The 13,312-nt window shown below is 37.8% G+C and overlaps 1 protein-coding gene across 1 annotated transcript in view; it reads right to left on the bottom strand.

Annotated features, from left to right (window-relative positions):
• Nucleotides 1-12,530, bottom strand: part of KLHL7 (kelch-like family member 7) — a 20,833-nt gene extending 8,303 nt beyond the window's left edge. Inside the window, exons 1-6 of the mRNA XM_009325739.1 lie at nucleotides 12,432-12,530; nucleotides 11,384-11,477; nucleotides 10,150-10,274; nucleotides 8,110-8,285; nucleotides 5,218-5,392; nucleotides 3,622-3,764 (exon numbers count right to left, since the gene is read on the bottom strand). Coding sequence (XP_009324014.1) covers nucleotides 3,622-3,764; nucleotides 5,218-5,392; nucleotides 8,110-8,285; nucleotides 10,150-10,274; nucleotides 11,384-11,477; nucleotides 12,432-12,510 — 792 coding nt within the window. The 5' untranslated portion in view covers nucleotides 12,511-12,530. The remainder of the gene's footprint in view (nucleotides 1-3,621; nucleotides 3,765-5,217; nucleotides 5,393-8,109; nucleotides 8,286-10,149; nucleotides 10,275-11,383; nucleotides 11,478-12,431) is intronic.
• Nucleotides 12,531-13,312: the final 782 nt, after the last annotated feature.

The raw sequence follows: 13,312 nt of genomic DNA on the forward strand, positions 1-13,312 counted from the left end.
CCTTCCCTGCTGATCTTTGTTTTCAACAAATTGTGATGCAGGACACCAGAGGCAGAAGCTGTACCTTTGTATTTATAGTTTTTGAAAGGCTTTTTTCGCTTTCAGGAACTTATTTAATCACTTATTAAAACTACTATCTGAACTAGCAGCCACAAGACCCTGTGACAAGAATGGCACATGTAATTACGGGCCATGTGAAAAAGCACCTCCTTTTGTTTAATGCTTTTCCCTCGTTTTCAGTTGATACATCCTCTTCCAAGTTTGTCAGAAAAAACAGCAGACATGCCTAATATGGACAACCTCCCCACTAATAGCTTATTGACTACAGCTCTATCTCCTCATAAAAGGTATGCTGGTTCCCTTAATCATCAAGAAATAGCGTTGCCAGGCATGTTACTTTTTACTTGTCATTGCTGGATTTTGCACTGTTAAAAAGTTAAAACTTCCAGCCGTTTCTGATCACTAGAGACAGCAATTTCAAAAGAATAAGCATATTGCTGCCTCAAAATCCCATAAAGTCATGTGTAAATTTTTATCAAGAATTCATAAAAAAAACCAAAACGTATTTTATTCCCAACCTGGACAAAAAAAAAAGCCTTTTTTAAATATTTTAAGGAAAATTCAACAAGAAAATGCTTCCCACCACCGTTAATAGGACATCTAGGATTTCTAGTAGTATTCTGAAAGCAAACATCTCTACTCAAAATAGTGCCAGATTGCTCCACAAGTTTTATGCCCGTCTGCATCTGTCCTGTTGCATCATTTCGCTCTCTTGATGAAGTACATGCATCAATAGAAATATCAGTTACAGTGCAACAAAGACAACAAATACAGGCTTAAAGTAATACTGCTAACAGTCTCAACAAATAACACACAGTATCCAATCCATTCTTATTTAAAGAACCCTTTTTGACAACAAAGAAATGAAGATCAGCATTAGAGACTAATTTTGTGTGCAAAGCAATCAGTGAAAATTAAAATTTTTTCCACTAGTTTTATAGTGTTAGAATTATTGAAATTTATATCACAACTGAGAAAATATTTTCAGGAAAAACATAACCTTTGTTTTGAACTGTTTCTTTAGCTGATGTAAGAATTCAATTAAATTATTGAATTTAATTAAAATCAAAAGTGAAAGGACTAGGTCACTATTCAATCAGTTCAACAGACAAAATTTTCTTTCCCAAGGTCCTAACCTTGCAAAAGTACATACACAACCTTAATTCTCTGCTCTGTGACACTCCCATCATCTTTTGATGAGACTAATTAAAGTGAGTTAAACGCAATATAGTCTTCGCAGCATTGGAGCCTTATATCCCACACTTATTTTGCATGCACACGATGCTAGTTCAACAGGGGTTCTGGATCCTTGGTTTGTTGCATTTAAGAAGCTACTGTCACAGTTTAATTAAAGATCAAACTCATACTCATCAAGCAAAACATCCAGAAAAGGACCTTTAAATAGCTTAGAGTTGGAAATGAAGTAAGTAAAAGCTATTCAACAAGACATGACAGGCTAGCTAAGAATACCCAAGAAAGCATATAAGCACTAGGAAAACATTCAAGGAAGACATGCTTGTTAGAATCAAGATCTCTGATTACCCACTTTTTTCCTTTTCCTTCCCTGCCCCGCTCCCCCCCCCCCAAACCACATGCAAGGCCATAAAGCTTGATCAAGAGGCAGTTCTGCAAAATTTCTTCCAAACACAATTCTTTTTTGGTGTTACGCCTGGACAAATGTCTATGAAAAAAATAAGCTATTTTATCCTATGCTTTATGTAGACTTGTCTATATAAGACTTTTTGTCCACAGAACAGATCTCTCTGTAATATTATAGTTTAGGTCTGACTGAAGATCACCTAACTACATACATAATTTTCCTTTTAGCTTAAGTCTTTGCCTGTCGCTCCCACTCAGCATGCACTGAGATTATCATTTTTCAAACACAATTAAGTTTTCAGAAAATACATGGTGACAACTGTGGGGGGGGGTTCTGACCACCATTGACATTAGGCACTTGTGGAATTTAACCTATCGGTTAGGTAAAGTTGGTAAAGAGACCACATGCACGCTATGCTGATAACACCACCGTTGCCAATTAATGACTGGGACAATAAGTCTCAAAGCTAGTTTCCATCCTGCCTAAAATTAGCTTTGTTCCAACATAAGTAATTGAAGATTAAGAGAAAGAAACTTTCATCTGATTTCCTTTTAATAAAAGAAAGGTCAGAGCATACTGCATAAATTACAACTTGTTAAAATGCCAAAAACCAAGTAACTGTTTGAAAAGTATGAATGCCCTGATCAAAGGCTTCCCCAACTCAGACCTTGGAAAAGAAAGAATTATCTGCTCTGTTCCCCTCACCTCCTCGCCCCCAGCTGGAGTACTCCTTATCTTACTTGAGTATGTGTATGAAGGAAAAAGGTGGTCATTATTTAGGAATTTGGAATTCCCAATAAAAATACATATTAAATATCTCGCAAACTAAGTCAGCAAAGCTGGTAGGTTTTTTCCCCCCCAGACCTGAGTGGTTCTCAAAGAAGGTGGCTTCAATTTTATCTTACATAAGGGAACGTGACTGATGAGTTCAAAACACATCCCAAGGGCTCATTCATTCTGAATTAGATTTGACAGGGCTCACATTGACTATAAAGTTCACACAGATAACACACAACTCTGAAACTATAACGAGCATTTAATATGCTGAGTTAGAGCAACCAGAATTTCTGCAACAAAATATTACATGTATGTAATCTCGTAATTTAGAGAGCCCTGATGTTTATGTAGCAACTTTTTTTCTGTATTACTGCATGTGCTTGCCTGGTAAAAGAGAGTATAGATAATCCTTCCGCATACAGCTGATGTTTCTAGACCATCTCTCATCTAGTCTGCATAGCTGAAATATATGCCATTCCTGTGGCTTGATTTTATTCAGGAAACATGGAAACAAATTTCAGGCAAAGCTTGCTTGCTTGCTCTAAATTGGCCATCTCCAAGTTTTTTGTTGTAGAAACTCACTCTTTTCCACTTGTGTAATACTTGGCTCCCAATTCTTCTCCTTACATACTCTTAAGAACAAACAAAATTGTGAACCATTGGGATTTAGAAGTGGTTACATATTTATTATAAATGCACTGAAAAACCACCTTGGACTCTAAAACTGTGTTCTACACTAACATATGAGCCAATAATTTAACTTGTGCTAAAAAGAAATTGCTTTGAGTTATTCTCTGAACACATATGTGCATGCACATGCATACAGACTTTCATATATTCCTAACAGATTGCTTGATGTTTCGGTGACCTTTTATTTATTTCCAGCTGTGGGATGCACATACCAATCAATTCTCAACGCAGATGGATTTATCAGAACTCCATATCTAATATTGCCAATAAGCAAACACATAATCATTCTATTCAAAATGAAGTATTACAACTAGGTAGACAGACTTGAAAATACCTAATTAACCATACTCTTCCAACTGTATACCCAAGAGGCAGGGAATACATCCTTCCTAATACTGTTTTGTAGATCATTATGTCTTAGTTAATATCATCAGCAAATAAAACACGTAAAATTACAAACAGTGAATCTTAATGCATTCTGAGGTAACGATTACCTTTGGATTAAAATATCTGCAGGACTGGGGCTGTGAGCCTCCAAACAAAGCAATGCGATAATCATGTTTTTTTCTTCTTGGCCGCGTACCTTCCACTAACTCTTCTCTGTCTTCTGGGGAAAGTAGATGGTATCGCATCCCACCTGAAAGGAAGACAACAACTGTTGCAGATCCAGTGTAGCTCATACATGGAAAGGGATGTTTCAGAGGCAGGGATGGGGGCAGAGAGAGAGGGAAGGAAGGGAAACAGGGGAAACCAAGTTTCTACATTACACCTATACAGCTTTGATTTAAAAGGGAAGAATGCACAGCAGCACACGAGGATGGGAGCTTACATCCAGATTTACACCCTATTTCAAATTGCCTGCTCCATGTGAAAACAGGACACGGATATGGACTCACGTTATATACCAATTTATCGATCGTCTCATTTAGCCAATATTAACAAGCAACTAAGTTTGTTACACTGAAACAGTCAAAAGGAAGCAAACCCAAAGAAAAGGAACGGCAGAACTTGGAGCCTAAAGAGGACAATACTAACATTAAAAGAAGGGACTTGAATGCAATGAGGAGTCAACCATGCCTGTCATACCACCCCCCAATTTCTGATTAATAAGGAATGCATCTCTAGCATATTGTACCTCATGGAAACCCCTCACTTTTGTTCTTTGCTTATTTTCTTATACCAATCGTAACTAATATTTTCCATTGTCAAGCTTTCTCCTAAGAAATGTTCCAAAGAATGCAAAAATATTAGTGACATTGCAAGCCACTAAAGCCAGGCAAAAATCCTTATTTCTTAAACAATGTACCCAACTCCGTGTCACACAAGTATGACTGAGATGTTGATGGTCAACAAATACTTACCAACATATAGGTTAATTTGAATCTTGTTCTTTGACTGAAGGAACACAGTTGCATACTGTTTTTTACATCTACACTAAAATGAAGCCAACTAGTTAACCACTACCAAAATTAAAAAATTTCCTTCCAGAATATTCATCAACATCTAGGCTTTTCTTTCCTTACATGATAAAATTTCACAAATGGTGTCTAAAAACAAAAGTGAAGCTTGTTCCCTATCTCACCTGCACCTTGAGAATTCAACTGTCTGTAGGCTCAACGGTCAGTATATATTAGAGATGAAAATAGTGCAACATATGCTTAACATTCTAATTTGCTTAGGGAAGCTTTATAATTTTCAAAATTCTGACATAAAATATTTCTTTTATTAAATCACATATGAACCTGAACAATATTGAAGTTACTAGCCTGTCCCAAAGGCACACTAACACTTCCAATTACCCTAATGACTCACTGATAAAATCTCCATTCCATTACTTATCATGGAGTTCATGTCATTTGCTAGGAGAAAAGAAATGAAAAGTCACACTCTGTTACATAAGCTGGGTTTTATTTACATGATAATCTGCTAATCCAACTTCAACTAAACGCAGCATCCTAAGGGGAATACAGTCAGATGAATTTACTGTGAAAATGTTGTCAGAGCGTTTTAAAGCAAACAATTTTCAAAAATTCCTCAGCATTTTTTTAATTATACAGAACATTAAAGATTTCTGCTAGAGGTCAACTTACTGATCACCATTTTAAGGCATTCTGGGTTATCCTGAATAAGTGGTTCAGCCTGAACTGTTTTACTTAAGAAGTTCTTTGATATAAGAGGAAATCGGACTTTAGCAAGAATATCAACCATGTACGGCTGGCGATTTGGCTCATCATACTTCAGCCATCTGACTGCTGCATCATAAACCTTAAATAAGAGAGAAGGAAAGAAAAGGATAAGGTACATCACCACACAGTAAGGCAAATAACAAAAGCTTAATGCCCCAAACTGATTCTTCTGCCTGTTGGAGGTTAACTTATACTAACAGTTTAGTATGTGGGGACCATCACCATCTTCCAAAAAAACCAAAACAAAACTAAACCCCCAAAAAACACCACAACAAAACAACCAACCAAACACCAAAAAAGACAATGGTCAGACATGAAGTAAAACAAACATACAACCACAGAATAAAACCCATCTACAAACTTAAAAAAAAAAAATCAAACCACTACTTCTGCTATTTAGCCTTTTTTATTTTTCCCCCTTTTCCTTCAAAGGGGAAGCATGAATCTGCAGTTCACATTAACATGGGTAACCCTTGTACCAGGTTAAAACTAATATGCTTCGAGTTCTGTATCACAAACACAGGTAATACTTCACCAGAAATGTTGAAACAGCTTCTACTTGATACAGTCTCCTGAGCTGACAATCTGCTTCTGTTACCGAATCATAGTGTTGGGGATCCAAATATATTGCTATTGTTGTGTCTTAGGGGACCATTTAAATTAAAGTTTTTAGCTGCAGGCTGCTGTAAATTTACCATTCAGAGAGCCTCCTCTCCATTCCTTCTTTACAGGAAAAGATAATGGGTTTCCTTAGGGGGCAGGGAGGACAGAACAGGGAAGGTAACCAAGAAATCTGCTCTATTTATGATTGTCCTCTGGGTCAGGAAGGAATGAAATGAAAATCCAATTTTACCTATGTACTAAGATACTTCAGTGCTGCTCTCAGACACAGCAAGTTTATCCGCTATGCTCCTACTTCAGAGTCAGCACTAACTTCGTTACAAGTGATAGCACAGTCAATACCCACTCCTGTAGCTGAAACTGATCAGCAGTGAGTGACTGAGATATAATGTAGAAAGACATTTAATGGCAGTTATTCAGAAAGACTGCTAAACCACCTCAGCTATAATCCTGCAAAATGACCAGGGAACAAAGGAGAGTAAAGAAATTAAAAAAAAAAGAATTTAAGGCTCAATTCCATCAGCTAAGGAAATTCAACAGAATGACTGGGACAGGAGCATTGTATCCCCTCATCAACAGAAACATTACTTGCATACAGGAGAAATAGGACAACTAGTAATTAAAGTTACCTTCCTTTTTTGCTAAATATAAATATGCTTTACACCAATACAAAAGTTAAGAGTATAATGTCAACTTTCTAGGAGTACTCCTGAGAAGTAAGATTCCTTTAGTATCGCTGGCAAACTTCCGCAGTTTCATACTGCACACTGCCACTTTCCGAAAGGAATTTTAATGATGCCATGCTGCCTACACAAGATTTCTACCACTGCTGCCAAGTTAAAGCATGCCATCCTACCTTACCAACAGAACTTCAAGAATGTAAATTCCAAAGTGTCATTGTGGTTGCAAGCTAAACAACACTTCCAGCATTGAGAATGTTACCCTGTGACCTGAACTTTTCCCAGCACACAACAAGAATGTTGAACTGTGACATAACTCATATTCATAGCCAACTGTTGTATTCTAGTCACCTGATATTATCCCCCACTCTTAGTAATTCTTACTTTCATTGAAGCTTTTTACTGCAAGAGATACATTGAAGAAAATGCATTAATTCTATGAAAGCTAAACTTCAGAGTCAGGAAAACATCCATTGCTATCTAAGTGGATACACATACCGTCTTGACTATGAGATCCCCCTGTTGCACTTCAAAGGTATGACTCAGCTCATGATGACATACCCAAACAAACTTAAATTACCTAGTTCAAGCACCAGAACAGCAAAGGCAAGATTTCAGTATGGTTTCAATGGATTTGACTGAGAAGCTATAAGAAATACCCAGCAGCTACAACCATCCTGCCATCACCTCTTTGGGCTGCAGTGCAGACACACCTATATTCTTCCTATTTTCCTGCAGTAGGAAGAACAAGCTGGCGAACAAGCATTCAGGGCTGCGCTAAGCTGAATCAAGCTTTCCAAATGGGACAGCTGTGAATGAAATTTCTACCACAGGTTACAACTTTTAATTGAGTGAAACTCCAGGCTCCTTTCAGCCACCTAAATTTTTTTGTGCCCACTCCCTAAATAAGGGCCTTCCACCAATCAATCACTGTCAATGCATCTAGCTTTCAGTGTTTTGTTCATCTTGCTTTCAAGTCCCTTAGTTCCCCAAGCTTAACTTGTGTATGCATACGTTTCCATCAGAAGCAACTCCTCTCTGAAATGGGCTGAGACCATACTCGGGTAGAGACATGCAGCCATTAAGGTGCAGTTTGCTTATCGCTTTGAAGTAGTTCACTTTCACCGATAGCACGCGAACCCCAATCTAGGAGCAACTACTATAATACATCAAACTTAATTCAGCTCACATACTATGGAATCAGAAGCCCTATAGCTATTCTCCATAAAGGAAACTGTTTTGCTTACTCCCTTTATGACTTCTTTCTTCCTAGTTTGCTGAAACAACACATATAATAACCACACCTGAAGTGTCGATATTCATTAATATTTGGTTTTGACCAAGCCAGGATGCACCTTTTATTCTACAATTTAGCAAGCACTATGTGCATCATATACTGTAGGAACATCAGAAGTGAGATACTTTAAACCAGTTCTTGATTAAAAAAAGATAGTGAAGTTCAATGCTCTTAGCTGGTATGAAACAGGGATCTCACCTGGTCTTCTGCCCTCACTGTCAATGTATCTTGGTTCAAGAGATGTGTCACACGCTTAACATCAAGCTGAAGAAACTCATCTGTCTTGTAAACTTCAGTGAAATGCTGATGGATAAAGTCATCTGCAGTGGCTTTCAGTTCTGGACAGTCTAGGCATTCTGCTAAAACACTTATACCTATGAAGGAAAAAGTAAGAAAAAAACCTTTCCAAACTTGAACTGCAATTACCTTTAATATATTAAAATAGAATAAAATTACCTTAATTTCAGTGATACTTGCAACCCCAGTTTAATATTTATTACCATGCTTCCCCACCCCCTTAAAACACATGCTGTCATAACTCATCTGCAACTCCAGACAAACTAAGATAAGCACAAGCTTCTGATCCCTATCACTACCAAACTAATTGGAGAGTCAGACCTGTAGCACTTGCTCTATTAACTATCTTTCCAGCACTACTTCTTTTCTTTTCTCATTCCCTTTTCTTTTCTACTCACTGTTTCTTTTCCCATTACAAAGCAGTTAACAGTACCTTAACTAGGTCTGAGCGATATCACAACAACGAAGTCTAACCAGAACAGCTTGAGAAACTGGATCCAGGTTTTATGACCTCCCTGACCTGCTCGTGCAGCAGCAGTCACCAACCAAGCCAAATTTCCTTCAAGAATCACAGTGAACTGGCACTTTTCTATACAGGTAGCACAGTCAGCTGCAGACCACCACAAAAAAAGTCAAGTTGATGCTGCTGCAAGGGCAGAAGGTTGGCATAAAAGTAGCAGTTGCTATTTATACTGAGAAGCACCGTTTCCAACCTTCCCATTAGAAACCAGGTAAGCACAGAGCTTTTCAGCAGCAACTTTTGCTCATCATGCTACAGTCTTCCTCCTCCTTCCATAGAGGAGATGGCAAGTGGGGTACAAGCAACTCGCCAACCCATGTGCTGCAACTGGCCTGAGGTGCTCTAGGTAGTAAAATGCAAACTAGAAAGATAAAATCCAAGTATGTGACCTCTTGACAAAATTTCACGAGATTCAAAATAAGCCATGGTTTCTTTCAAATACACTTTTTTTTTAATGAACTACAGACTTGCCTATGAGTCTGCACAGAACACATTTCGACTTGTAAACAATGCCTTGAGGAAAAATTGATTTAATCTTTATCTCCCTTTTTGCTATAAATTGGCAACAAAGTATGCGAGTGTTAGAGACCACGATTAATTTTCTAGTTAACCAGAGGAGGGAATATGCCTCAAAGCAAGCCTAAGTGGCATTTTCCTTAGAAGGTAGTGTCTTTCTTCCAGTAGTTGTTTCAGAGCCACAGCTGTACTGCACTGAAGTGTCAGCTGAATCATTATAATTCAGATACTCTGCAAAATATTTCTATTGATATTATAAACATCTATAACATGATTGAGATGTTACTGGGAGAATTACGTGACAAATGTCAGTAAGAAACCCTATAAACAAGTTTATCTTTAACCTCTGATTAAATAAAGCGCAGAAAATCTTAAGCATGAAAAAGCATTTAGTTCTACCTGGTACTTACCTTTTCTGTAACGCTTTCCACATTAGGGCTACAGAACACATTAAATATCAAACCTGCCCAGATAACATCCATGGATTTCAGTCAAAATGAAAAGCAACTAAAACCAAAAGTGACCTAAACTTATCCTGTTCATACTTTTAGAAGATATGCTAGTTTTGCAGATATTACAACTCTGTCAAATTCTGTCTCCAAGTACAGTAACAACAACTGAAAGCTCCACCTTACTAAACAGCTGAGGTTCTCTAACAAACAAGTGGCTCCAGGGTGCTGCCAAGCTGGGATGAGACCTAGCACAGTCAGTGGACCCTGATACTGGAGAAGACAACTGCCAGATTGTTTTGTCTACAGCAAGGGACAACAGTTCAGATTCAAAGCAAAATTATTTTTACGTGCCTGGATTTAGCCAAATATTACTGTCTTTTAGACAATACTATCTATTTTTCAGGAACAGCAAAGTTAAAAAAAACAGTAAATTTAAGTCTGCATTTCTCTTACCAAGACAATTAGAAGCATCAACTTGTTCTTTTAAAAAGTCCACACACATTTTTTTCACAGGTTCAATCTGATATTGGTTTGCTGCATCTAGTAAAGACTGGACATTATTGCTGTTCACTGAAATTCTGCAAAACAGAAGGTGTAAAGTTAGCATCACTAAAATTACCTACTTTGTTGTAGTAAAAAAAAAACAACTTACACCAATTCACATAAATGGCAAAATTAGTTCCCTGCTATTTGCCCAAGAATCTTTCACACACAGTCTGAAGACACAACCTCCCTTCATGATCTTTCCAGATTGCTTTCCTTTGCTCCACTTTACTGAGGAAGGGCAAAGAGTAAACAGTCCTGGATTCTGAAGAATAAGCCTTTAACATGGGCTTTCTGCAGTACCATACTATTGCTTTGACTTGTGTGATTAGCCACCTTCACAAAACAGAAAATGAACAGAACCTTTTTTCAACAGTCTCCTACTCCCAAACAGGCATCAGCAAAATCTTGCTAAACTCACTGTCAAGACAAGGGCTTGGGCACCAGGGGAGGCAACCATATGGCTGGGGTGCCGACACTGACTGTCTCTCACCACTGATGGACTATACAACAAGATTCCTCTCAAAGAAAGGAGAAAGCCTTCCTAAGGAGAGTTAATCCCATTAGTACAAAGATGAAAGGCCTGCCATCCATCGGTCAGGAGAGCTGATTAAGAAGTACTGTTTACAGTCCTAGGAATCTGCACAAGCTCCGTTAAAAACAACAACAAAAACAAAACAGAACAAAACACACGGACAACCTGAGATAGGAGGGAAATGCTGTTCACAGAACAGTTATCCACCCTGCCTGTCCTGAGGTGAAGGTATAACCCCTGGAAATGGTTCTGTGCGATAGCTACCATGGCCATAAAGAGAAACCCTGCTGATATCAATAAGGGCCTGAATTTCAGAACAATGGGAAGTATCATTTGACTCCAACACTGAAGTCAAAAGCTTGAAGTGCTTTGAATTGCTTTCTGGAGACAACTACCACTCTTTAGTCTGTAGGGCTTCCTACTGATTAAATAAAAGGAAAAGGGAAGAAGGATAGAAGGTCTAGTCACCTAGTCATCAGGCTTTAAACAAAGTAAAGAATTGTAATGGTAACAAAACTGATGAATCATAAAAGCATTATTTTAAGATTTTTATCATTTACAATTGGCAGGCTTCCTAGAAAAAGTGTCAGCTTTAAATAACAAAAATACCTTGCAGTATAAGCAAACTCCACGAGCTGTTCAATAATGTCAGGTTCTGCATCTTTTAGTTCCACCTCAAAGGACTTTGATTCAAGCATATTTGCTGCAAATAGATTAAAAGACAAACTACATCAATAAGCCGCTCTAGTTACTGTACGTTTTGCAAACAGTAGAAAATAAAGTGATTATACAAAGTGGGAACCTGCTAAAAACTGCACACCGTTGATTGCTGTTTTCCCAGGATTACTAATGCAAGTCAGGAAAGAAAGGAGGCAGTGGGACAAACAAGATAACCGGTGCGTGCTCATGCTTGTATTACGTAAATTATGATAAACTGTATTAAATAGAAAAGGTCATAGATGCTGTTGACTGGAGTGCAGACTGCCAAGTTAGCACCGCCAAAAACAGGAAGCACATGCTGCACCGTCAAAAGCTATTCCCACGTTCAAGCTGATAGCAATAGAGACAGCTCCGAGCTCCCCACATCCAGACACAGCACTGCAAGTTTGCCCACGGACGGTTACAAGCTGACCACTGGCAGGCATGCTTATTTTACTTCTACTCGACTTTAATGTGTGTTTTATACCACAGTAATTTTACAATTCATGGGTAAAGCATACAAAAGTAGGATACATGCTACGTAATTGAATTTGTGAAGATAGCATAAATGCAAGAATATTTACACTTCTGAAAGCCCGTTTTATATGTGGAAGTGCCAAATGGTGGGAAGCCATGGGGCAGACAAATTCTGTCATGGGAGTAAAAACCCCCAATTTTCAGGTTAAGGGAGGGAGACCAACTCTAATACAGTGTATGGGCCTCAGTTAATAAGAGAGCTTACGTATGAAGTAACACTTGACTTGATCAAAGGAGAGTTAAAGGGAAATTGAGGGGAAGGGTGAACAGAGATGAAGGGAAGGAAGACACAAAATGAGGAAATCTTCTTATACTTATCCCTGAAATTAATCACTTTCATAAAATAAACAGCTTGTCAGCCACAAGTCTAACAGGATATCATCAGGAAAGCTTACAATAAATCAATTTTGAAAAGACTTACTAGTAAACATCAAGTTAAAAAAATGACTGGCTGAAGCAAGCACAACACGGTGAGCTGGGATCTTTCTTTCTTGAACCATAAGAATGACATCACATAGAGTTTTCTAAATCAGAGGAAAAAACAGTCAAACAAAAAACCACAAAGATCAACGTTTTTGAAAAATCTTTCAACAATATTTCTTTAAAAACAGCTTATGGAAATTCATTGCTTTTCTTAATCCACGCAACTCAAGAGTATTATGTAATAAAAAGATTTTCTGAAAGTCAAAGTTAAGTTCAGTAACCTGGAGAACTAGCAAAATTCAGTTTACCCGTGAACTTGTACCTTAAGGATGGTCACGAATAACATATAAACTCTGATTAAAGTTTTTCCTGTGGCATTTACATCAGTCTCCAATAACGTAAGCTCTGCAGCATCTAGCAGGGGCTGCATTTACATGACACTCTCTTCATCCATCAGTGTCTCTCTTCTCTACTCAGCTGTTGATTTTCGAAAAAACTCATAGGAACACTCATATCTGAAGACTGCCATCATATTGCTCAACGGGAGTGAAAGTGACGAATAAGTTCAAAGCATTCAATGGAACATTTTTAAGAAAATGTATCCCAAAAATACCACTTCTATGGAAGAGTCACCCCTGATGAACAACTAACTTCCAGACAAAAAAAAAAAAAAAATTTATTTCTCATTTGTTTGCTATTTGTTGTCAGGAGACATGAGAGGAGAGTAAGGGATTGGGGTAAAAACACATAATTTGAATAGATTCTCAAATCTTATCCATTCCAAGAACATATCGACTAAAATAAATGCACACCATACTACAGTTAATTATAACATCCTCTTTATTAAGAAAAAAAACCTGAGCAGCGCTGCTTCCTAAA

The sequence above is a fragment of the Pygoscelis adeliae genome, unplaced genomic scaffold (genome assembly GCF_000699105.1).
Source record: "Pygoscelis adeliae isolate BGI_AS28 unplaced genomic scaffold, ASM69910v1 Scaffold226, whole genome shotgun sequence".
NCBI lineage: Eukaryota > Metazoa > Chordata > Aves > Sphenisciformes > Spheniscidae > Pygoscelis > Pygoscelis adeliae.